At 39.5% G+C, this 26567-nt stretch overlaps 2 protein-coding genes across 2 annotated transcripts; one reads left to right on the forward strand and one right to left on the reverse strand.

Annotated features, from left to right (window-relative positions):
- Window positions 1–609: 609 nt before the first annotated feature.
- Window positions 610–24999, forward strand: tdrd9 (tudor domain containing 9). Its single transcript, XM_055170844.2, has 35 exons — window positions 610–922; window positions 2059–2150; window positions 2540–2613; window positions 3098–3319; window positions 3425–3547; window positions 3672–3752; window positions 3926–4096; window positions 4187–4290; window positions 5546–5665; window positions 5743–5827; window positions 5950–6007; window positions 6111–6215; window positions 6303–6400; window positions 6491–6622; window positions 6723–6882; window positions 6990–7053; window positions 7140–7203; window positions 7290–7334; window positions 7426–7479; window positions 7555–7671; window positions 7820–7927; window positions 8021–8121; window positions 8208–8381; window positions 9926–10037; window positions 10121–10336; window positions 11060–11149; window positions 11234–11491; window positions 12103–12270; window positions 13639–13709; window positions 13793–13902; window positions 14024–14120; window positions 14708–14846; window positions 24256–24374; window positions 24476–24548; window positions 24634–24999. Exons 1-35 carry the CDS (start codon window positions 798–800, stop codon window positions 24730–24732), a joined length of 4029 nt encoding a protein of 1342 aa, XP_055026819.2. The 5' UTR covers window positions 610–797; the 3' UTR covers window positions 24733–24999.
- Window positions 15845–22663, reverse strand: LOC129446095 (uncharacterized). Its single transcript, XM_073873380.1, has one exon. It carries the CDS (start codon window positions 22332–22334, stop codon window positions 16503–16505), a length of 5832 nt encoding a protein of 1943 aa, XP_073729481.1. The 5' UTR covers window positions 22335–22663; the 3' UTR covers window positions 15845–16502.
- Window positions 25000–26567: the final 1568 nt, after the last annotated feature.

The raw sequence follows: 26567 nt of genomic DNA on the forward strand, positions 1-26567 counted from the left end.
TGTCCCTGGGCCAGACCCCACTTTGAGAACCCCTTCTCTACACAAAAAATGTTCTACTTAATTATTATGTAATAATTTTGATAATTAAAAGTGTAAATAAAATTCTATAAAATTAAAGGTAAATAAAATAATATTCAAAATTGTTATACAGACAAAACGCACACACAGAATGTCAAAATTTGAATTAACCAGTAAAAATTGTTTTAATTATTCCACAATAACTGCTGGATATAATCACTATTTTACACTAATAGTTTGGCCGTTTCTTAATTTTTTTTCTTACATTTTATTTCAGAAGTTCAAAAATTATACAAGGAGTTATAGATAAATATACAACTCACAACAAGTGGAAACCAAATTAAAAAAGTAAATAAATAAGTAGGCCGTTTCTTAATCCAAACAGCCTTTGGAGGTTGCATTGACAGGTTGCATACGTCATAACGCCTGGTTTATTTAAATTAATTGAGCATTACATTTGCAAATCATAAGAATATTACAACAATTTACAATTAACTAAGAATAATAGTCAACTTTATAATTGTTAATATTCTGAAATAAAACCGTATTGATGACGTATGCAGCCTGCAAATGCCACCTGTGCAGCCTGCAGCCTGCAGCTTTCGTATTAAAAAAACGGGCATTGAGTCTTGCTCGTACACGCGCCACGTGGAGGGAAATAATACGAGTACTCCGTTTATATAGAGTACTTCGGTAGAGAGAGCACCGTATCTGCTGTCCTAAGCTCTGCATATTAATATTTTTCGGTTGTGGAAAAATTGTGTAAATGTTTATACAGAATGCGTCAGGCCGCAACATCAGCACAGATCGCGCACTGGTTCACAGTTGGGGCACAGTTTGCTAACATTACGATTACAGACGAAGTCAAAAAGGAGAGCGAGTCCGGTACAAGTTTACCAGACGGGTAAGAATCATGGAGGAATATTACTATTAATTACTAATAAATTAAATGGTTTATTTGATTGTACATAGTGACCGGACAGGGTCTTTGAGCATGCGCATTTAGCGCCAATTACTGACCCAGTTTGAGAGACACGTGGGCAAATTACAGTTTTTCTTAGTCGCTTTGGGCCATTTCTCAGATGAGAAATTATTGTTTTTAAAACACTTTGTTTAACCTCCACATCATCAAGTCAGTTGTGCACAACAAAATAGTAAATTTTCATTGTTTTTGACAAAGTGCAAATGCGTTGGTACATTTTTATCAAAATATTCATCCAAATACATTATAAGTTACTGGTTTTCAGTTGAATCGTCTTACACCTCAAAACATTTAGGAATTAGTTCATTGGACAATGTCATGCAAAATTGTTGACCTTTGTGTCATAATCTGCTACTGTGAGCATGTTTTTGATGGGTACTTTAGTGTTTTGTAAATGTGAACTGAATTGATAAATTGGTGTCAAGTTAATCCTGAAATCTTGAGTTACAGAAAATGTGACATTTCTTACAGTGTACAGTGAACCTTTTCTAATTCTGTATTTTTTTATTTGTAGCCTACCGTAAACTATGATTTTTCTTATAATTGTGTACACTTTGTATATTGACAACATGGCTAACATTTTGATTGTCTAGTTCATGAACAATGACACAATGACTTGGCATTTTGATGGTATTGACTGACATAAAATCAATATAGTTTTGAGACAAGTTACATGCTTTTGCAGGACATCCATGATGTTGTGCAGTTTGTACGAAGTTTTCTGAAAAAGGCAATTATTACTTTGCATTTTTTTTTAAATGATTAGAGACATGTTTCAAAGCGACTGAGAAAAACTATGAATGTAGTTCATCATATTTATATTTTACATTTTTCATTAGCGGTTTATTGTACAAAGTTTATGTTTAAAAGCAAGTGTATTTATATAAGCAAAAAATGTTCTTTGAACTGACTTATAGTGCTGCATTTGTCAGTACACTGTGTCCAGGTAACGTTAAATTAATATAATATGATTGACAGATAATGGCTGAATTGGAGAATCATCTGACATAAGACAAAACCACACATTTTCTTCTGCGTATGTGTTGTGTTTTCTGCAGGTCTTTCGAGTCGACCCCCGAGCAGAGCCCTCCAGGACAGGAAAAATCGGATGGGGGAAACCAGAAGAGCAGGAGGCCAGAACTAATAATAGGTAATAATCACACACACACCTGCATAATGTACCTACTGATTCTCAAACATGGTTGGCTGCAAATTCAGACACATTGGTACACACGGTTGATGCATTAGTACACTATTCAACAATCAAACACTGTGATCAAGTCATAAATTGATGATAAATGAACAAAATCTGTTTAAAAGTGTGAAACCCACAAAACATTCAGAAATTAGTTTAATTGATGTCAGTAATACACCAGCATGTTTTCATGTTATTATGTCATTTCCAGCCTAACCAACAACAATGACATTAAAGTAATATTTGCATGCTTCACTCAAAGTTTTCGTACATATAATTGCATTCCGAATTGTGATTGGTCTTTTTTCTCTTGCTTTTTAATTATCTAACTATTTGAACCATAGGTCCAGGGACCCCCCCTCCTCAACTCGGTACCTATGAATATCCAAATCTTCCTATTACTAAAAACAGACATGAGGTACATGCACAATAACACAAAACCTAACCAACATACTCTATCCCTAAGGGCAGAAACAAAAGATGCACATACACACATTGCATAATCTTATAAAAATAGTATATGAGGAGCTCAGATGCAAAAGCCACTAAATGCCACCTCCATCAAAAATGAGATAAAGATATTGAACGAACGCTCTCTGCACGCATCATACGTTCATCAAATACTTCCACTTTAAATCCACTTAATCCCACCCTCAAGCCATTCAGAAATACCAGTTTGTTGGCAAAATCTGATAAAAATGCTATTGACAAGAAAACATGTCAGATGCACTTAGAGGGTTTTGATTTGAGCTCTGCATATGTTTACATACTGTACCTGTTGTACCTGTACCCTAAAATAATTTATAAAGGTCCCAGACAGCTATTGTTTGTTAATTGTGTATCAGTTAGATCATGTTCATGCACATATCAGTTACTCCCTTTGTTTCTTTTTGTGTGTGAAGTTGGTCTCTCTGATTGAGAATAACTCCGTCATCATTATACGTGGAGCAACTGGAAGTGGGAAGACCACCCAGCTGCCACAGTTCATTCTGGATCATTATGCAGAGCGGAACATGCCTTGTAACGTGGTGGTCACACAGCCACGCAAGATTGGTGCCACCAGCATTGCCCGCTGGGTTGCACGTGAACGCAAATGCACCCTGGGAAGCTTGGTGGGATATCAGGTGTGAGATCCATGCAGAAACTTGCCTTATAACATGCTGAGTTTAGATGCCTTCATTAGCCAAACTCTATACTTTATGTATCTATCTCGCTGTCTTTCTTGCCAGGTGGGTTTGCAGAAAATGGCTACAGAACACACCAGACTGATTTATGTGACGACAGGAGTCTTACTTCAGAAATTAGTGGGGGCCAAGACACTGACAGAGTACTCGCATATCTTTATTGATGAGGTACATGCCGTCTTACCAATTTATAACGTGCCAATACTGTACCACTTCTGTTGGCCAATCAACACAGTTCTGTCTGTTTGTTTTGAACTGCTGGAGCTGATTTTTATGCATGTTTATGATTTAGGTCCATGAGAGAACAGAAGATCTTGATTTTCTGTTGCTGGTTGTTAGAAAACTGCTTCGCACCAATTCCAGATATGTCAAGGTTTGTGCACATATTCTTTTAAACAGTTTTCTTGATTTCATTCCTTTGTAGGTATAAATTAGATATGTACAGTAGTATTTGGAAAAAAACCATGCCTGCATCTGTTTTTCTGAAGTTTCATATAATCACATTTGCATCTGACATCCAAACCCCTGCCTCACCTCCCTCTGCAGGTCATTCTGATGTCGGCCACCATAAACTGTGCTGAGTTTGCAGAATATTTTGGCACACCAATCCGCAATCAGATGAATCCAGCCTACGTGTTCGAGGTGGAAGGAGCCCCATACGCCGTTGAAGAGTTCTACCTGGATGACCTAAAATCCATACGGCCTCTGGGAGTCAATGTACGGCAGCTATAGTGTGCATGTGAGGTGCAGGTGTAACTATGTATTACAATAGATGTGTTATGTAAATGTTTTGTGTGTGTTGGTTAGGTGCACTTGACAGCCCAAGGCGACCCTTATATTTCTGAGGAGATGTATAATGTGGTTATTTCTCTCATTCAAAACTTTGAGGAGATGGAGGCTGGAGATCAAAGGTCAGTAATGCAGTAGATTTTTCTTACATTTTTGATTAGAGATCAACATTTTCATTAGATTTGTAGTATTCATTTTCAGGTTTAATAATCTTAATTTTAAATTAATTCTAACTTGGTAGGCTTGGCTACACTTGTGATGACCAACAATTGAAAAATGTCCTAAAAAATATAAGGAAATATGCCAAAAACCTGTGAGGCAATTGAAATTGGTTGTCACTATTTAAAGGCTCATAAATTGACTGCATCATGTTTCCCTCATACTGTCAGTATACTGGGTATAGTAAATATCATTCTTGGTATGAAAACTAAGAGCTAAGAAAAAAAAGAAAAAATCAGAGCAGTATATATTCGGCACACCAAAGCTCCAAAAATACGAAACATTTTTAAAGGGACACTCCACTTTTTTAAAAATATGTGCGTTTTCCAGCTCTCCTAGAGTTAAATATCTGATTTTTACAGTTTTGGAATCCATTGAGCTGATCTCCGGATCTGGCAGTACCACTTTTAGCATAGCTTAGCATAGTCCATAGAATCTGATTAGACCATTAGCATTGCGCTCAAAAATAACCAAAGAGTTTCGATATTTTTAATATTTAAAACTTGACTCTTCTGTAGTTACGGAAAATTAAAAGATGCAATTTTCTAGGCAGATATGGTTAGGACTATGCTCTCATTCAGGCCTAATAATCAAGGACTTTGCTGCTGCAGCAGGCGTAGTGATATTACACACTGCCCGAAAATAGTCCCCTTGGTTTCAATAGCAGGGGACTATTTTCAGGCGCTGCGTAATATCATTGCGCCTGCTGCAGCCATGTAACGGCAGCAAAGTCCTTGATTATTACGCCAGAATGAGAGTATAGTTCCTAGCCATATCTGCCTAGAAAATCGCAACTTTTAATTTTCTGTTTGTCTTAGTACACAATGTAACTACAAAAGAGTCAAGTTTTAAATAAGAAAAATGTAGAAACTCTTTGGTTATTTTTAGCACGATGCTAATGGTTTAATCAGAGTCAATGATTTACGCTTAGCTATGCTAAAAATGGTACCGCCATACTAGGTCTCTAGGTAAGCCGAGAAAATGGCATTTTTTAAAAAAAAAGTGGAGTATCCCTTTAATAATGGACTCTCATGGAAATGTGATGTTTTGAACATGTAGGCTCTTCATCAGACTTCATTACTTCTGTTATTGTTGATATGAAAAGACTGTTGCATATAGTACATAAGACCTTTGCCAGTCAGTATGTGTGTGACACAGGTGCTCGGAGCGGACTGGATGTGCTACTCATCTAGAGAGAGGCAGTGTGCTTGTCTTCCTGCCTGGACTGGCTGAAATTCAATATATGCAGGAGGCTCTCTCAAAACTTGTGCGCAAGAGGTACAGGTCTCTGTGTTTTGTGAATATAAGGGTGCATTTGAATAAAAGTACTAACTGGTGCAATTGTGGGCTTGCAGATTGCAAGTGTATCCTCTTCACTCTACGGTCACTTTAGAGGAACAAAATGGAGTGTTCCTGGTTCCTGTACCTGGGTATAGGAAGGTAGTGTTCACCTGTGCAAAAAGCTATATCCCGTTTGTGCATTTGTATGGCTCTTGTGATAAAGAGTGTATTTAGAATGTGGTTGAACATGGACTCTATTTTTGCTTTGTGTGTATTTACAGATTATTCTCTCCACAAACATTGCAGAGAGCTCTGTCACTGTGCCGGATGTCAAATATGGTGGGTGTTTATTACGCTGGCTAGTATAACGTGTGATGTGGGTTCATACAGTCATCTCATGTAAATCTGTATGTGTTATTCTCTTTTGTGTGTGTTTATACAGTGATTGATTTCTGCCTTGCAAGACAGTTGGTGTGTGATAAGGAAACCAATTATAGATGCCTATGTATTACCTGGGCATCAAAGACCAGTTGCAACCAGCGCCGAGGTACACCAGCATTGATGTTTAACAGCACATATAAACCATACAGGTGCACACCAGGTTTTCTGTATACTAGTTGGTGTTTCCTCTCAGGTCGCGCCGGACGGGTATCTAAAGGGTTTTGTTACCGGTTGGTGACCAGGCGGTTCTGGGAGGATGAGATTCCAGATTTCTCAATCCCAGAGATGCTGGTGAGCAAATGCTAGCAATGACTTTTATATAAACTAAGGCTTTAAGTTGAGTGATGGCTTATGGATATATATGTATGTTTTGAACCGCAGCGATCACCAATGGCCAGTACCTTACTGAAGGTGAAGTTATTGGATATGGGTGACCCCCGTTCTGTTCTCTCCACGGCCCTGACGCCACCCAACCTCAGCGATATCGAAAGGACCGTCCTGCAACTCAAACAGGTTAGACCTTCAATATAATTAACACTAACTACTTATTATTTATATTTTAATGTTTGTGTATATAGATATACATGATATTGGTAACTCTGTGTGTGTGTAGATCGGAGCTCTTTCTGTACAAAGCAACAGTCTGAGGCAGTTTGATGGAAATTTGACATTTCTGGGCCGTGTGTTGGCACACCTGCCCGTGGACTTGCAGTTGGGAAAGCTAATCGTACTTGGCCATGTGTTCGGTTGTCTGGAGGAGTGCCTTATTATCGGTATAATACAAGTATTTTAATGCAAATATATGTGTGTTATGAATTTTTTGTAGTATGAGGTTCTTGTTGATGCTGTGACAATTTATATATGATTGTCTTTGTCTCAGCTGCATCACTTTCTCTGAAGAGCTTCTTTGCTATGCCATCCCTGCAGCATTTGGCTGGGTACAGGTAGGTTGACCTTTGACCTCCACATGCACCTTTTAGGTGCTGATCCTATGTTTGTTTTGTAATGTTATTTCCGTTTGACCTCTTAGGAGTAAGTTGGCTTCTGCACAAAACGTTCCATGCGACTTCATCGCTTTCGTCAACGCCTTTAAGGTACAAAAATTATGCTAGTCTCATAACATTGCACCATTTCATATACTGTCCATAATGCCTGTAACAGTATGGTTGCTGTATTTTAGGCATGGTACACATCTAGAGCTAAAGGAGAACTCAGGCACCCAAAGGTAAAAGTGGGAAAGTTGAGCACTGGAAGATGCTAATGAACAGATACCCAATGCAGTAAATAAAGTTAAAAACTTGTTTTTTTTTCTCAAGGATGAACTTGAATGGGGCAAAGAGAACTGCATTCAGATCAAACAAATCAGAGAGGTAGATACGCTGTGAACACACACATACACGTGCACCAAAACGACTACGTTGTCCTCAAGTTTGTGTGTGTGATAGGTTGCAGAGCTTTTTGAGGATCTGAAGAATAGAGTGTCCAGATTCAACATGCACATCACCACTACTTCAAACCCAACAGACTACACCAACCTTCACAAACAGAGGTTTATCCTGCAGGTATAGACACATGCACAGTAAACCAATGCAGCAGTCTCATCTTCCGGCCCGTTTCCGTTTCTCTCCTATAGTTTGTCACCTTGAGTGTGCCATGTGTACAAACTGCTACTTTAGTAACTTTATATCTTTAACTTTGTTTCTGGTATAGGTGGTTATCGCAGGTGCATTCTTCCCAAACTATTTCTCTCAGGGAGAGATTGATGAACAGTTGGCATCAAAGGAACTTTCTGGAAATGACCCAAAAACCACCATCATGGTACCATTTGCTTTGACTGAAAACTCTGAAGTTTAAAGTCTAACATTTGAAGTCTTGCCTATCTGTTACTTATTCTCTGTCTATCTATCTTAGCTTAGGAATTTGCCTCCATTTGCGTTCCTGTCTTACAAGCAGCTACAGTCTCTGTTCCGTCAATGTGGACAGGTGAAATCTATCTGTTTTGATGGGTCCAGGTAACAACTCTGTGCAGTCCTGCTTATTTTTAAAAGTGTGTTGGTTGTCTATACTTTTTCTGAATTGCCTGCATGCATCCTTTCAGAGCGTATGTAGAGTTTTACCGCTCATGTGTGAGGGAGTCAGGCGTGCTACCTGAGGTGTTACTGGCTTTGCTGCGAGCACGACAGACTCCAGGTCTACAGCTGCAGGTGCACCACACAGACGAGGTGGAGGTCCAAGCTAAAGGAAAGCCCATTTCACACCTACGTTTTGCCAGGTATTCACAAGTAAATTTAGTTACTAGTTAAATAGTTTCTGTGAGAAGTTGCACCTGTCTCGACAACAGTATTTTTTGGTAGGTTCAGGTTGAACTATGTCACCCATTCTGTGAAAATTGCAATTTTATTTAATTTTAGTTCAGCCAAAAATGAAAATTCTGTCAACATTTATTTACTTTCTTGTTGTTATAATTTTTTTGTTTTGATGAACACGAAGGAAGATATTTTGAGAAATGTTTTTAACCAAACCGATCAGAGGCCCCATTTGACAAAAGTCAATAGGGCCTTTGATCGGTTTGATTAAAAACATTGCTCAAAATATCTTCTCTTGTGTTCATTAAAACAAAGAAATGAATACAGGTTTAGAACAACATGAGAGCGAGTAAATGATGACATCATTTTTATTTTTTGGTCGACTAAAAAGAAAAAAGGTGATTTACTGTTTTCTACATAATGTAAAGAACATATAACCGTGGGAAAATATAACCTTGATATATTTTATATCGTCTCAGTAAGGTCAAAGATTGAAATCAATGACTATGTTTACATGTACACCAATAATGCTATTATTTCCAATAATCAGAGTAAGGACTTGATCGCAGTAAGATGTTTACATGGCTAAAGCTAACCTCTTCACTCCAGTTTACATTGTTCGCTAATGATTGTGCTAATTATGCACACATAGCTCAATGCAGGGCACAAAATATAAATGCAAATATACTGTCCACTGTTTTTATTGACTTAGGGTTGGGGTTAGCGTTAGACACGTTCTTATGGACGTATTTTGTTATTCGGTGCAGTGATAAAGACAAATATTATGACAGTGCCTGTAATTGTTTTATATGCCACTTTCGCGTTATTTGAGCTGTTTCTGGATGAAGGCAGAACGCTGACAGCGAGTCATGTTGACAGAATTCAGGGAAAACTTCCTGATTTTAAGTTTGAAATGAATTTGCGCTTAAGGTGCGTGACATAAATGCGCACTTCAGTGCGGTATAGACGGTTTCAGCAGTAACAACATAAACAAGCGGCTTTCGCGGTCCTCAGTAACTTCCGGTAAACTCCGCTAATAATAAATAGCAACAAAGTACTTTAAACATAGTTTATTTATATAACAAGCAAAAAACAACACATAGATTACTTAGGAAACCAAAACATTTGTTAATTTCTACGAGGCATTTGTTCAAGAGATCAGTTTAGCAACTACTCAGACCATTAAAAAAAACGAAACCGGAAGTAAGGTTCGGATCCAGACGTGTATCACGTGCGTCCGATGAAACCGTCTATAGATGCGATTAATGTGTTTATATGGCCGCATACGGAGATTAAAACGCCGTATGCCACTTGTTTTAATACAATTACCGGTATACATGCTGCGATTATGAGCTTAATCAGATTATTTAAATCAAAGTATGGTCATTGAGTGAAATCAAACTTTAGCCTGGGTATTTGTAAGGACATTTTAAAACAGAAATTGGTTAATGTTGAAAATATCCATGCATTGAAATGTTACAGTGTCCTAAAGTACAGAAATCTCTCTTAGGATTATGGTGGATGTTCAGAGTCATGTTGTATGTCCTGTTGGAGTTCTAAGCAACACGGTAGATCCAGAGAAAATTCCATCCAACAGAGAGTTCATCATTAACATTACAGAGGTGAAGGCTTTACGCTTCTATCAGTCCATCTTTTGGCACAGTATTGGTGTGTAAAGCTCATTAATGTGTGCGTCTTTCCATAGGTGATGGATGTAGGCCATTTTTGGGGCTTTCAGACAGATGAGAGCAGTGTGGAAAAACAGTGCCAGTTAACCGCAGCGTTGAACATGAGAGATCTGCGACCCATGTCTGTCTCTCTCTACCCAAACCTGCTTTGTGTGGCACCCTTTACAGACACGCAGCAACCAGCTAAATACTACAGAGCCAAAGTACTGCACATCCTGGGCAGCAACGTAGAGGTATTTACATAATAGACACGAACCATCCAGATACTACTTCTGGCTATTCTTTAACTTTAAAAAAAAAAAAATGTATGCAAAACGTTACTGATTAGTTTGTTACTTTTAAACCATTCTTGCAGAGTTTTCCACTCTGAATAAACTTTGGTTAAGATTAAGATGACTAAAAATGTGTTAGCTAGATAGGCCATACATATGTACTAATGCTTGAAGGAACATGCCGACTTTTTGGGACTTTAGCTTATTCACCGTATCCCAAATCACTCCGCCCAAGTAACAGTGCTTCGCCTACTATAATGTAGTTTCCAGTATGTATACGTTTAAAGAAATCTGACCTTGTTATTTGTACACGCTGTTACTATACAAATCACAACATATAAATAGGAAAATGTTTATTTTGTCACTTATTGGAAGCAACATGCTAGTTGGAGCCATTTAGTTACAGTCTTTGTGCTAAGCTAGGCTAGCGGTGGGTGCGTCAGACAGAGTTACGGCACCCACGGAGAATGAGAAAGGTATGTATGGACTTATCTAACTCTGGGGGATACAGTGAACAAGCTAAAGTCCCAAAAAGTCGGCGTGTTCCTTTAAGTTTGCATAAGCAGAATTCAAAACAACGTTTGATTAAGTTTAAGATAAATGCATCCATTTGTAAGTCATTTTGGATAAAAGCATCTGCTAAATGTAAGTTTGTAACATATAAAAACAAATGTTTATCTGCAGGTGTTCTTTGTGGATTTTGGGAACACGTCTAAGGTCCCATGCAGCAGTTTGAGAGAGCTCCCATCTGACCTCATGACCTGGCCTTTTCAAGTACAGTTCTCATTTATACCTGATGAATTTAAACATCTGCATCTCAGTATATAGTAATTTTTTATGGATTTTGTTTCCCTGCAGGCGCAGGAGTTTTGCCTTGCAGGTATGGGCCCGTCTGCGCAATCACTGATTCTGGGCGATCGTTGGAGCAGTCGGGCACGAAACCGTTTTAAGACTCTCGTGGGCGGCCACTCGGCCATCGTGTCCCTCTACTCTATTTTGCACGGCGTCATGCGTGTAGACCTGCACATCTCCACGGAGACGGGTGATGCCAGCGTGGCTGACCTACTGGTGCAGGAAGGACATGCCTGCCATGTACCAGAAAGCTTTGAGAGTCAGGTAACAATGGCAACACCACAAAATCCCTAGTTTTTCTGTATGACTGATAAAAGACGTCTGTATCTGAAATAGCCCCCTGTACCCTCATTCACTATTAGTCCACTAAAACGAATGAGTTAATTCAGACACTTAGGCCCAATCCCATTTCTCTTTCTTACCCCTAACCCTTAGTTTTGCACGTTCACGTGAGAGTAAAGGCTATCCCAATTGGGCCTTACTTTCACGTGAACATGCAAAACTAAGGGGTAAAGCAGAGAAATGGGATTGGGCATTAAGCTCATCGGAAATGCTGTGGCCTGGTGCCATGTTATGCCAGACATCGGTTGTCCACTCATTATTGCAGTGCATTGTGGGGTTGAATGAGGGCATTCAATAACGTCCACTATGATACTGCACTATTTAAGGGTATAGGGGCCTATTTCGGACACAGCCAATGTGTTTTAGTTCTGCATGTTTTGTTTTCTTGCGGTTGTTTAATTCAGCTGAAAGGCCTTTGACATTTATTGTCTGCTGCTGCGTAGCTAAGAATGATTAGGAAACAATCACCTAAATGAAAAAATTTTGAATCCTGACCTGAAATCACATTTCTCTCTGTTTGGGTGTATCTGCAGCAGTCACATGAGGTTCTGATGTCACTGTATCAGGATATGGCAAGAGGGAGATTTGCCCCCACCTCTTCTGGTTCTTCTGTTAACAGCAGGATGGAGGAAGACAAACAGCTCATCAATGAGCTCCTTCAGCACTTTTCTACATCTAGTAGCAGCACCCCCAAGTGCAAGGTATTAGCATAGCGGTTATTTGACCATAACTTAAAGGGGACATATCATGAAAATTAGATTTTTTCCACTTTTAAGTACTATAATTGGGTCCCCAGTGCTTCTATCAACCTAGAAAATGTGAAAAAGGACAACCCAGTAACTTAGTTTTGGTAAACCATTTGGCTCCCCTTGTGATGTCAGAAGGGGATAATACAGCCCCCTTAATCTGCATTTTTCAACCACGGCACTGCCATTTAGTGCAGAGATCAACTCATTTGCATTTTAAGGGATGCACCCAAAAACGTCTCATTTTTTGCTCACACCTACAAAGTGGCAATTTTAACATGCTATAATAAATGATCTGTATGGTATTTTGAGCTAGAACGTCACAAATGTACTCTGGGGACACCAAAGATTTATTTAACATCTTAAAAAAGTCTTGTGAAATGTCCCCTTTAACTCCCCTCAAGGCTCTTGCCCTCTTTTGTACTGACCTTAATGTACACTTTCAAATATTGAAAGTTAGTTTGTCTACAAATCATAATTCTGTGATCATTTGTTAGCTTCTGCTTATGTTTTGGTCCACATGGGGGCGTATTTAGACTAAAAAATATCAGCATCAGTTAACCTCATGCCTTTTTAAACCTAAAAGGTTTTGATTTCTATGCAAAAAGGAAAATGAGATGTTGAATACTGCACTTGCCCATTTTCATAAATTGAAAGTAAATTAAGACACCTGCTGATTTAAATTGACAAGATAATTCTCATGTCTTTACAATGCATAGATAAAAGTTACTACTGCATTTTTTAATATCTCCTTTTATTTTCTGTGTGAAAAAGTCATAAAAGACCCGTGACTTTTTTTTGAGGGCGCTCGATGCGAAGTTCGTCACAACACGTATGTAACCCGTCATCTGTGTGGTTACTTTTTTTAAAATATGTGTTTCAAAAGATCATGTGTGCATCACGTTTCTTGTCATAATATGTGCCTGCTGCAGATGCGTCTAAAGGGTTTACTGTTAAGGTGCTGTCTTGCGTGTATTTTGTGAACGTGAACGTCACTTTAATCATAAACGGTTTTGACGCGTATGCAGCATGCACTTATTTTGACAAAACACGTGATTCACATGGTTTACATGACGCAACAAAAACATATTTTGAAAATGCAAGCATGAATTAGCACCCCTCGGATGAGCAGCCACGAGCCGCCCCTGGTAAATAACAGAAATTTCTATTTACTCGCTCTCATGCTATACAAGATATACTTATAATGGCAATTTAATATAAAATTATGTTATCTTCATATATAGGGGTCAACATCCATACAGTCATGACAGTAAGATATTTTCTTAGGGTCTGAGTTCTGTTGTTTTTGTTTTTTTTTTGCAGGCAGTGATTCACGGTCCAAGCAGTCCACATAAGGTCAGTTTTCACAGCATGACCATGGCCAGCCAATTTAGGTAAGATATACCTGTTTATCTCACAACAAGTAAAAGATCAACTCTTGTCTTTCTATGAGTCTTATGAGTTTGGCTTGTTGCAGGACTGTTGGGATAGAGAGGAACAGTATTAACTCCGTAATGGTGAACGAAAATCCTCAAGACTGGCATGAGAGGATGTTGGTGTCTGCATCCGTGTCTCTCGCCGCCTCAGGTAAACACACTAACATTCACACATGCTTGGCAAGGGTTTGTCATGGTAACAACATTTTACTGTGGTACCTGTGGTTTTTGACTAAACCGTCAAATTTACTAATGTTAATGTTTTTGTACAGGTTCTCGTATCATGTTGAAGGAAACGTCTCTGATGCCTCATATCCACGGCCTGCCCTCTCTTGTTACTATGCTCTTCACCCCTGTCATGGAATTGCGGTATACAGTCACCATAAAAACACTCATTAGAACATTAATTCTGTAGACAAAAAAGCATTTATGTTTAAGAGGAAGATGATAATCCTACCAACCACTAAACTTGTTTTCGTCACATAAGTAAACTTTTTTCCATAATAAATAAGACTTAAGATGCCACAAACAGTCCACAAGCTATATGTAAGCCATCAGTCATGCTTCAGAGCTAGCTAGACAGCAAAGCTCGGGTGACCATACGTGCCGTTCTTCCCGGACGCATCCTGGTCAGGATTTCGTTGCGTCTTATTTGTTGACCGCAAACGCCATTCAGTTAAAAACATAAGACATACAATCATATTTTTATTACCTTAAAATGTAACAGTTGCTTTTCTGTAATAATTATAATAATCCTCTATGACGTATGCGATCGACAAATACGACTTCCGGAAGACGTACCTGAAATCCTGGTCAGGGAAGAAAGGCACGTATGGTCACCATAAGCAAATCAAAACCCACTCTTGATTACCTTTCTTACTGTCCTTTATATTTGCATTTGAACATGATTTTTTACACCAATTACATCCATACACTGATGTGTACTTCTGTTATAGCACTGATGAAGATCAGACCTATTTTACTGGTGCTCTTTGTGGACTGGGCTGGAACTCTGTATCTGAACAGGCGGTGCTTCCCGAGCATGACATTGAGCTTGCCTTTGATGTCAAATTTTCAATTGAAGACATCATAGAGGTATTGCTGTGTTCAACATACAACTTTTTCTGCAATATGTGCAGTCAAATACCCATATAACCTGCAGATTTGCCAGTTATCCCACAATGCAATGTGCTTAACTTGGAGTAATTGTTCTTTCGCTAAGCCACGCCCAAACAGGGCAATCTTGGTTTAGCAACCGTAACTAGGCACGGGGGTCTGACAAACTTTCGAGCGAGAAAACATGCCTGAAGCATTGTGAATATGGATTGTGTATATCTGATACCCAGTTTCCTAAGAGTTTGGACGGGGGGGTGGATTTTTTTTCATTCCCGAAACTTAAAACCCAAGTGGAGAAATGTCGGATGTGGATCAAGCAGTGTGAAATTCACAACTAAATATCGACAGGATTAACAGAAATGCATACGTTTGCTACAATGTCATAGATATATACACTAGATGTCGCCGTGGGGTTCTGAGCATGCGTCAAAACCGCTGCCATCTTAGGACAGGGGCCTTGTCATAGGAAGTATCTGGGTAAAACTGCTATCCCCGCCTGTACTTTGAATTCATGGATGATGCCGGACTTTTGTGCTGCGTATGGATGTTAGACCTACTAGCACTATGCATTACAGTTAGAAAAAGTCGATTTTCAAAATTTTAAAACTTAAATTTTTTTCTTGACCCAATGCTAAATACATGTGTTCTTGATCCGCCCATTTTATCGAGGATGCATCAGAGGAGACTTGTGTGGACTTATCAGAGCGAAGTTTCCCAGAATGCATTTCGCGTCAGGAGTTCGTTCTTTCGAGTCTGAACTTGCAAGTTCGAACTACGAAGGACACAAGTCCGAGTTTGGCGTACTTGGTATTGAGAAACAGCTCTAGTGTACATATCTATGCTACAATGTAAGAGCATGCTAGCTGGCTAGCTAACTCAGTATATCATTGCTTGCAAATAATGATGGTTCTTTGTTCATAATGCATATATTTAAAAGTAAAAAAGATGATTAAAGGCAAGATGGAGTATACTGTCCTTGCAATGAGTTGCTTCTTCAAAGCTTGACAGTTAGCTAACAGTGTAAAGTTCTCCAGAAAAAAACACAAGGTATAAATTTTCTTGAGTTCCATGGAGAAACTTTACTTTTCTTATTGCACTGTAAAACTGTATCAAAATACAAAATACAAACAGAAATGAGATCAAAAACAATACTGATAAATAATGAATACAACTTAATAGCAACAAAAATGCTGAGTCATGCTGAGTCAAATGCTGAGTCATTGCTAATAGCCATGCTAACAATTAGCCTAACTATCAATTAAGTCATTTGACATAAGAAATCTTCAATAAACCAAATTTTAGCCAAGTACAATTACTCTTAACATGTTTTAGGGATAAATACAGTACTTACGGACAAATAATATCCAAGGCAACAATGTAAAAGGAAGAAATTGCAGCAAGAGAAAACAACACCAGCACTCTGCTCTGAGGCACACTCAACTAACTGAAAGTGAAACTTAAGCCAGAGGTACTGCTGCAGGTTAGCCAAAAGAGGGCAGTGTTGCAAACACAATTATGTTAAATAAATCAAACTACTTCAGAGAGGTCAGAACACTCCCCGCCTGGCACAATAAGGTTGTGTCACAAAAAATATTAAACAAGATTTAGCACAAAAGCGATACAGAGAACATCTTTTTACTGACCCTCAGATAAAAGAACAACCATGTCAGAGATTGGCCTTAGAAAAACCTTCATAGTTCCATCTTTTACTATTTTTACTTCTGCCTTTCGAACCTTGTTGTCATTGCTGAGGAATGTTTTGATGACACGTCCCACCGGCCAGTCGTTCCTGTAAGCTTGTTTTTCTTTGAGCAAAACAACATCTCCCAGTTTGATATTGGGCTTGTCGTCTGTCCATTTCCGACGACTTTGAAGAGTGGCAAGGTACTCCCTCCTCCACCTCTTCCAGAAGGTGTCTGCAAGACACTGGACTTGCTTCCATTGTTTTGTATGCAGCTCTGCTGAATCAAAGTTGCCAGATGGGGCCTCTAAAGCACTGGTCTTCTGGGTTAAGATCATTGCTGGCGTGAAAACAGTTGGCATGTCTGGGTCGGTAGACACTGGCAGTAATGGTCTTGCATTTATTATTGCCATCACCTCAGCCATCAAGGTACTCAGTACTTCATGTGTGAGCCGAGTATGTACAGACTGAAGAAGCATGGCATCCAGAATCCGCCTGGCTATCCCAATGAGTCTTTCCCACGATCCCCCCATGTGTGAGGAATGTGGGGGATTAAACTGCCAAGTACAATTTTTCTCCTGAAGGTAGCTGTTTAATGTTGCATCTCTGTGGTCGATTCCCAATTCTTTACAGGCACCAATGAAATTAGTGCCTCTATCAGAGCGAAGAAGCTTGGCAGGTCCACGTACTGAGAAAAATCTTCTCAATGCATTTATGAAGCTAGATGTGGACATTGATTCCACAAGCTCAATGTGCACAGCTCTAGTTGTCATGCACGTGAAAAGTACCGCCCACCTTTTATTGTCTGCAGCGCCTCCCCTTGTACGACGTGTCATAACCGTCCATGGACCAAAGACATCTAGTCCAACATTGGTAAAGGGTGGCATTGGTGAGAGCTTGTCTGCTGGTAAGTCTGCCATCTTTTGTATCTGTAGTGTTCCTCTGAGTTTACGACAGACGACACATTTGAAGATAACAGATGAGACCAAGCATTTGCTCCCAATGATCCATAGTCCTGCAGCTCTAATTGCTCCCTCTGTGATATGACGTCCCTGATGCATCACCTTCTCATGGTAATATCTCACTAAGAGGGTAGCAATGTAATGAGTACGAGGAATAATAAGTGGGTGCTTTTCTTCTTTTGTCAGGTTGGCAGGTGCAAGACGACCTCCGACCCTAAGCAATCCATCTTCATCAATGATTGGGTTAAGCTTTTTGAGTGGACTCTGCTTTGGTAATGTCTGCTTTGTTTCCAGACATTTGAATTCTTCCTTGAAGATTTCAGACTGCACAGTGAGAATAATTACAACTTTTGCACGAAGAATCTCACTTACGGTGCTTGCCTCAATGTTACACTTCCATCCTTGAAAATTTCTCTGATCGGCAGTTGTCTTGAATGATCTTGCCACACGGATGAGCAAAGCTATGGCACGACACAGAGTCATCCAATGAGAAAATCTTTCAAAGCGATGTGACTTCAACTGTGTTTCTGAAGTTACTGTAATCAAAGTCGTTACATCAGGTCGTATTTCCACATCTACATCAGGTTCCACTAGAGTGAAGATGTCGATCTGTGCTGGCTCTGGATGGGATTGTGTTAAACATGATGGTCCTGAGAACCAATTTGTGTGTTGCAGGTGAGAAGCATGGATTGGTCTGGTGGCATGATCTGCAGGATTGTTCTCTGTAGAGATGTAATACCACTGCTCAGGATGAGAAGACTTACGGATACGAATCACTCTGTTTGCAACATATGTGTAAAATCTCCTAGTGCTGTTGTGAATATATCCAAGGACGATTTTACTGTCGGTGTAGAATTTCACAGCATCCATGTCAATGTCTATCTCGTCTCTGACTAGCTCATAAAGCTCCACAGCTAGAACAGCTGCGCACAACTCCAGTCGTGGAACAGTATGTGCGGGACGTGGGGCTAGTTTGGACTTGCCCATAATGAATCCAACGTACTGCTGACCTTCACTGTCGATACACTTTAAGTAAGCAACAGCTCCAATTGCTATTATGGAGGCATCTGAAAAGATGCACAGCTCTTTTCTTTGGGCAGAGGACTGCGGGAATGGAACATAGCACCTTGGTATCTGGAGACGTTGGAGATCATTCAACGATTCTTTCCATCTACTCCATTCATCCTTCTTTTCTGGAGGAAGTGGTTCATCCCAGTCATTCTGCTCAGCTGAGAGTTCACGAAGGAGAGCTTTTCCCTGCATTGTTATAGGAGCCACAAAGCCTAAAGGGTCATATAAACTGTTGATTGTGGCCAAAACACCTCTCTTGGTATATGGTCTTTCCTCTTGAGACACTTTGAATGTGAAACTGTCTGTTTCCAGGTTCCACAGGACCCCTAAGCTGCGCTGTAAAGGGAGATCATCTAACCTTAGATCCAAATCTTTCAGATCTTTGACCCTCTCATCAGCTGGAAAAGCTTCCATAACCTTGTGATTGTTGGATGTTATCTTGTGCAATTTCAAGTTGGAATCAGCTAGCATCTGCTGTGTTCTTGTTAGGATGTCAATCGCTTCTTCAGGGGTTGGAGCAGATGCAAGCCCATCATCAACGTAAAAATGTCTTATGACAAACTGCTTGGCATCAGCGCCATACTCTCTCTCACCATCTGCTGCAGCGCGCCTCATGCAATAAATAGCCACAGCTGGTGAGGGGCTATTTCCAAACACATGGACCTTCATTCTGAAGTCCCTCACCATCTTGCTGAGATCGTTGTCTTCATACCAAAGGAATCTGAGGTAGTCTCTATGGTCTTCGTTTACAACAAAACAATAAAACATTTGCTGTATATCAGCTGTGAACGCAATAGGTTCTTTTCTGAAACGTAAAAGGACCCCCAAAAGGCTGTTGTTCAAGTCAGGGCCACTAAGCAGCACTTTGTTTAGGGACACTCCTTCATATTCAGCGCTTGAATCAAATACCACCCTTATCTGGTCACGTTTCTGAGGGTGATATACGCCAAACGACGGTAAGTACCAGTGTTCTTTATGTTTCTCCAGTGGAGGAGCAGGCTCTGCATGATCGTTTTCTAACATTTTCTGCATGAAGTCAATGTACTGCTTCTTCATGTCAGGTTTTCTGTCCAGTGTTTTCCTGAGAGAATAAAGACGTGACATTGCTTGCTCTCTGTTACTTGGAAGGAACTGCCTAGTGGAACGGAATGGTAATGGCGCTACCCAGCTGTTGGCTTCATTTTTATAGACTTCTCTGTCCATCAATTCAAGAAAAACCTGATCATCCACTGAAAGCGCTGATTTTTCATCATCCCTGGTTCTTTCAAACACAGCAGATCCCAACATGTCTATGCTACCACTAAGGCGCTCTTCCTGTGTACAAGAGGCTGAAGAACATCCGAGATGTGATGATTGACTGAGAGTCTCCTTAACTAAGATTTTGTTTGGACATGGGCTAAGAATAGATGTACGACCGTTACTGAGTACATGTGTTTTCAGGACATTAACACTCGATGGCTTGTGGGTTGTTCCTAGGCAGGTGTCACCTACAATGACCCACCCCAGATCTAGCCTCTGCGCATAAGGAGCACTGTGGGGCCCGTTAATTTGCTCTCTCACCTTGTGTACCCGCAGAATATCTCTTCCCAAGAGTATGAGGATGGAAGCATCTGGATCCACAGGAGGAATCCTCTCAGCAACTCGCTGTAGGTGTGGGTGACAACGCGCCACCTCAGGAGATGGGATTTCTGTGCGGTTGTCAGGAATCATGTCACATTCGATTAGACTTGGTAGTGGTAGTTGTATTTTGCCATCAATGGATTCGATCATCAAGTTTGTAGCTCTTCTGCCCATTGCTTTGGTAACCCCTGAACACGTTTTCAGTGTGTATGGGTCTGATGTGGTTGTAATGTTAAAAAGATGGAAGAATTCTGATTTAGCGAGTGACTTGTTACTCTGTTCATCTAACACTGCATACATTTTCTTTGATTCCTCTCTTCTTCCAGCAGGATATACTATCACTGGACTGATTTTGGAGCAGGAATGTTGACCATCTGAATTGCCACATATCTCTGTACATTTAGATGTCACTGGGGTCAAAGCGTTTCCATTCACCTCCCCGCCATCATCTTTGTCAGCTTCTTGACTCCCTGTTGTAGTGGGAGGAGGACCAGGATGTAGTGCTGAGACATGCTTCTCACTGTTACACTCCAGACATTTTAGTGTCACTCTGCAGTCTTTTGCCATATGCTGTACTGACCCACAACATCTGAAGCAAATACGGTTCTCTTTCAAAAATGATTTTCTTTCATCAATATGTTTAGCTCTGAAGCTCCTGCATTTTTTTAACGGGTGGGGCTTTTTATGAATGGGACATAGCTTATCAGGACTTTCCATTATCTTCTCACCGTAGCTACGCTGATTAGTCATTGCATCTTGTGGAACATCTGTTTTGTGCACAGTTACAGAAGCTCGGTTACCACTTCTTGTGTATCTCTCAGTTTTCAAGCTTTGGGTGTTGAAGGACGTAAAGGCAAAACTGGGGTCATTTTTCACTCGTGCCTGTTGTCTCACAAAGCTGGAGAAGAAACGAAAAGGTGGAAATGTTACTCCATTGTCATCCTTGTATTTGGATCCTGTGGCTACCCATTTCTCTTGCAAGCTGTAAGGTAATTTCTCCACGATTGGATTCACTCCACGAGCCGTGTCCAAATATGACAATCCAGGTAAATATCCTCCTTCTTTCGCACACTCTATCTCCTGAAGAATGTCACCTAACTCCCTTAGCCTGACATTATCTTTGTTGGTGAGTTTAGGGAAATATTCAAGCTTTTTTAGCAGAGCATGCTCGACTGCTTCTGATGACCCATAACATTCTTCTAGTCTTTGCCAGACTAAGTTGAGTGCTGCTGTTGGGTTGAACACATGAACAGACCGAATCCTCTTTGCTTGCTCCGCAGACTCCTCACCAAGCCATTTTATCATCAAATCCAGTTCTTCCCTCGATGAAAGGTTGAGATCTTGTATGGCACTTTGAAATGATTCCTTCCATGCCCAGTAATTCTCTGGACGATCGTCAAATTTAAGAAGACCTGCATTCAACATTTCCCTGCGAATAAGGTATTTTGTAACCTCTTGTACACCTTGAGTTTCGGATAAAGGCTTCTTTTGAGGATGAAATGACTCTCTTGCTGTTTCTGAGTAGTAAGGTTTATTGTAAACTTCCTCTTTTTGTTGTGGTTGTTTGACATAAGCTTTTCTACTCTCAACATCTCTGTTTTTCTCATAATGATGAGTATCTGTGTCCTTCATGTCCATTTCACATTGTGCACGTGCCACCTTTTGGTAGACTAGTGGATCATCTTTCAATGGAAATTCCTCAGAGTGTGCTCTTGAGTGTCGTCTGACATATTCAGATGTGCGTTGCACTGAACTGATAGGTAACTCTAATAACTCTGGATTAATTTCACTCTTGATAGACTTATTATCTTCTTCATATGCAGCTGCTTCAGCTGTCGCAGCAGCAACAGCTTTCTGAATTTTTAATATATGAAGATTTGCTTCAAGGTCGGCTTTTTGCTTTATAATTCTGGCTTCTTCTTCGGCAAAGGAAAGTTCAGTACGGGCAGCCTCTGCTTTAGCCCGAGCTTTCATAGCTGAGGAGCTAGCTGTGGAAGCTCCACTTGACTGTCTTGAAGCACGTGACCGTACTGACTTTGCACATGCATCAGCACTTTGCGTAGCTTCTTGCTGTTTTTCCACACTCTCATTCTGAGAAGATGGCTGGTACTGTTTGCCTGACCGTAGACTCATTGTTGCTGCACATAACCTTGTTCAATTTTGCCCGCTGTGCGCTTGTCCTTTTACTATACTGTCCTTGCAATGAGTTGCTTCTTCAAAGCTTGACAGTTAGCTAACAGTGTAAAGTTCTCCAGAAAAAAACACAAGGCATAACTTTTCTTGAGTTCCATGGAGAAACTTTACTTTTCTTATTGCACTGTAAAACTGTATCAAAATACAAAATACAAACAGAAATGAGATCAAAAACAATACTGATAAATAATGAATACAACTTAATAGCAACAAAAATGCTGAGTCATGCTGAGTCAAATGCTGAGTCATTGCTAATAGCCATGCTAACAATTAGCTTAACTATCAATTTAGTCATTTGACATAAGAAATCTCCAATAAACCCAAATATTAGCCAAGTACAATTACTCTTAACCTTTTTTTTTAGTGATAAATACAGTACTTATGGACAAATAATATCCAAGGCAACAATGTAAAAATAAGAAATTGCAGCAGGAGAAAACACCACCAGCACTCTGCTCTGAGGCACACTGAACTAACTGAAAGTGAAACTTAACCCAGAGGTACTGCTGCAGGTTAGCCAAAAGAGGGCAGTGTTGCAAACACAATTATGTTAAATAAATCAAACTACTTCAGAGAGGTCAGAACATGGAGTATCGATTCAGATGTCCCAAATGGATTCGATTTAGATTCACAAGCTATCACATCGATTCGTTTTTTGATACCGCGATTCTCAGTTTTTTTTAATACTCGATTCTCGATTCAACTTAATGAATATAGATTTAATACCAATACTATATTCATAAAAAAGAACAGTGAACAGAAGTTTACAAGTGGGTAATTAATAAAAAGAAATTAAAAGCCACAACACTATCGTCGTAGTCTTGCTTGCGAAATCTAAAATGCCTCCAAACCTGACTTTTTATGTGAAGGTGGTAAAGCACCTAAAACCGGCATTTTAAGCACTGAATAAATGAATGATAGGCTCGCCTCTCGCTCTTTGGTAACATCCCGCAAGGCAAAAAAAGGGGGTGAAATCTAGTGTGGAAGACTAGTAATTAGATTAACGTTAATCTTACGTTCAATGTATGCGGAAATAAATATGGGGAAAAAAGGATCGATTTGTGGCCTTTGAGAATCGATTTTGAATCAACCACGTAAAAAAAAACAGATTAATCGAAAAATCTATATTTTTTTGCCCAGCCCTACCCTTGAGTACCCTAACTCTATCGCGGCTGTCCCAGGGTTAGTTCTATAATCGGGAGAAAGTTATCATTGCAAAGTAGTCAGGCTGATGTCTTGTGTTTATTCCACTGTTTTATTTATAATTATACGATTATTTTAACAAATTTTACTTACCCTGCTGTGCATGAACAAAGCTGTTCCTCAATGTGAGTGTTTTCCATTTGAATGGTCAGTGTAGGAGGCGGGTGCTGCTTGCGTTGAGACCTAACGTTATAGGCTTTAGCTACAATTTTAATCAAATTAATCTCTATTCGCTTGCATATTATGTTGTGGATATATCCCTTGAATGCATACTGCATTCCCTTTTGTCTTGCTCTCTCAGATATTTCACCTATTCGCCAAAAATGACTAAAAATCTCTTTGAGAATGTCTGACATCGGTGCATACATACTGTAATAGACTTGCCAGGTGCAAAAGCTTGACCGGCGTAGGAACAGTAACTAAAACTAAAAAGGACGGGGCTTAGCGAAGGGTCAATTCTATACATTGTTTTTAAACATTATTCTTCTCTTATTATTTGATCCAAATGGCAAATGTTAAAACATGCCCTTGGCTTACCTAGGTGGTTGTACATAGGCACATCGTCTATACGATGGAGAGAAAAATAGTACACACGTTGTTGCATGCAAAACATAATATGCAGTCAACAGTGATGTTGACAGTGTGTGCCTGTGTGTAGATAAATGCATTGAGAGGTACAGTGAACAAGCTTGTGTGTGAGGGACCCAATGGCCTGTTGCACTTGAGCACTGACAGGATCAGCAAACTTCAGGAGGAGGCACGCGACCAGCTTATCAGGTGCTTAGTTTTTTCTTTGATATAATCGTGGTAGCAGAAGTGATGCTGGTAGAGGATGATGAAGCAAAGACCACGTTATGACTCTGAATTTTTATCCTCAGACTCTTCATTAAAAACCCTCAGAGACCCGAGTGCACACCTGTGTACTTTAACAAACCCAAGAAATGGAACTTGGTAAGAATCATCAGTTCATGTTTTGTGAAGCAAGATCAAGAATTTCTTTCTTTACCCATTCGTTAATGTCTTCTCGTGTTGATAGGTGGACCGCTCCCAGCAGATGGAGCTACAGCAGAAGGATGATGAGAAATCCAAAGGTGTTTTGTTTCAGCTGCATCCTATCACCCTACTGAACATGTGAGGCAGCACTAAAACCTTCAGTTCTGAATAATGGTTACAGCTGATTGTAGTTGTTATTGTTTGTTACAAAGTATTATGCACGTTTATTTCAGCTTTTGTTGTTAATTATTTAAAGCAAAATTTTATGTTCATGTTTTAAGAAAATCTTTTCATTTATTGAAGTTTGTCGACCCCTGTTGGGCTATGCAGTAAACAATTTCTGAAGCATTGTATATATTTTGTCATTGGTACAGTTCAAGGTATGCAGTAAACAAATTCTGTATTGATATACATGCTCTTATCATTATGACTAATATAACAACACCCACCATGCCTTTTACTTTATTCAGGGTTCTTACACCTTAGTTAACTTCAAATTCAAGGACCTTTTAAGGACTTTCCATGTCCAATACCCTCATTCAAGACTAAATGTGGGGACACAATTCAAGTTAGAGCAAGGTTACATTGTGTTACCTTTTAAGATAAATTTTCAAATTTCCCTTTTGAGGGAACTCGCGCTGCGTCACTGAGGTGACACTTTGGGGACGCCTTCAGGGGTAAGTGCGTCTGAATGTATATATCAAATTCAACCAATGGTGTGGCTTAATGACAAAAAGAAAGGGTGACGCGAGAGCCAGGAAGTATATTGATATCTGAAATATTGCCAAAGACGGTGTTACAGGGACGCAGGAAGTTTGTCAAGGGAGACACAGCGTCTCGTTCCTTTCTCAGGCAACAAGAGTTACATACATAACCAGAGACGTTTTCATGTGTCAAACACAACTATGCAAAAAAGCATTTTGGTATGAATCAACATTCGCAGACAGAAGATATAAGCATTTAAAGCGAACAGTTTGCACGTGTGCTTAAAAAGTCTAGAATTTTTATGATATTATCCTAAACTACACAGGGAATATGATTTTTTTTTCAGAAAAAAAAACTTCCTGCATAAAATAGATTCAAGCACTTTCAATGACCTGTATATTTTCAAAAAACTTCACAGGGCCTTGAATTATTTCCCCCAGATTTGCAAACTTGTCACATGGGTTTCCAGGGAACACGCATGCTGATAAAAAATTGGTGACACCTTCAATAAAGTTGTATTTAGTAAAAATAGTAAATGCATTAACTAACATAAACAATATAGTTTTTTAGCATGTAATAATTCTTGTTAAAGCTCCCGTTCTGTCTGTGATTTTGAAGCTTTGATTGCGTTTATAGTGGGCAATATAACATGTGTTAATGTTTCACGTTTAAAAAAACGCGGTATTTTTCACACAATTTACTTATCTGTATTGCGCTGTTTTCACTGTCCTCAAAACAGGCTGATGTCTTCTTTGTTATGTGAAGTCCCTCCTTCAGAAATACGTATCGAGTTCTGATTGTGTAGTTTGTTTAGTGTGTTGTGCTTCGATGTAGCAGCTTAGCTTAGCAGAGCCGTTTGAGCCAAAGGTGGTGACTGACGTATTCATGTGGGCGGAGTTTAGTCAACGAACTGTTTTACTGACGTCATTAAAGCAGGAAATAGAGGGCTGTAGTCCAAACCGGCCAATCGTTGTAGGCTTTTAAAGAGTATTTCTATTGAAGAAAATATATATCGCCTGGCAGTGAACTTTGAGCTTTATCATTTTACAGGTATTATTTATGCTATTATAGCAACATTACACACTAACTAGGGTTTCAAAAATGGTATCAGGAAGAACGTGACCTTTAATGTTAGTTATTGTCAATACAGTAATTAATGCACCATGAACTAACATGAATAAATGTTAACACTTGATTTTATAAATTTATTAATAAATGCTGTAGAAGTATTGTTCATTATTAGTTTATGTTAGTTACTACATTAACTAATTG

Source organism: Misgurnus anguillicaudatus, chromosome 11, assembly GCF_027580225.2.
Source record: "Misgurnus anguillicaudatus chromosome 11, ASM2758022v2, whole genome shotgun sequence".
Lineage (NCBI taxonomy): Eukaryota > Metazoa > Chordata > Actinopteri > Cypriniformes > Cobitidae > Misgurnus > Misgurnus anguillicaudatus.

Excerpts from the sequence above, each read along its gene's own strand:
- tdrd9 (XM_055170844.2), top strand. The coding sequence starts at position 798 with ATGCGTCAGGCCGCAACATCAGCACAGATCGCGCACTGGTTCACAGTT. Across the intron at positions 14,121-14,707 it reads ACCCCTGTCATGGAATTGCG|CACTGATGAAGATCAGACCT; the intron begins GTATACAGTCAC and ends CTTCTGTTATAG. Across the intron at positions 24,375-24,475 it reads GCACGCGACCAGCTTATCAG|ACTCTTCATTAAAAACCCTC; the intron begins GTGCTTAGTTTT and ends TTTTATCCTCAG.
- LOC129446095 (XM_073873380.1), bottom strand. The coding sequence starts at position 22,334 with ATGAGTCTACGGTCAGGCAAACAGTACCAGCCATCTTCTCAGAATGAG.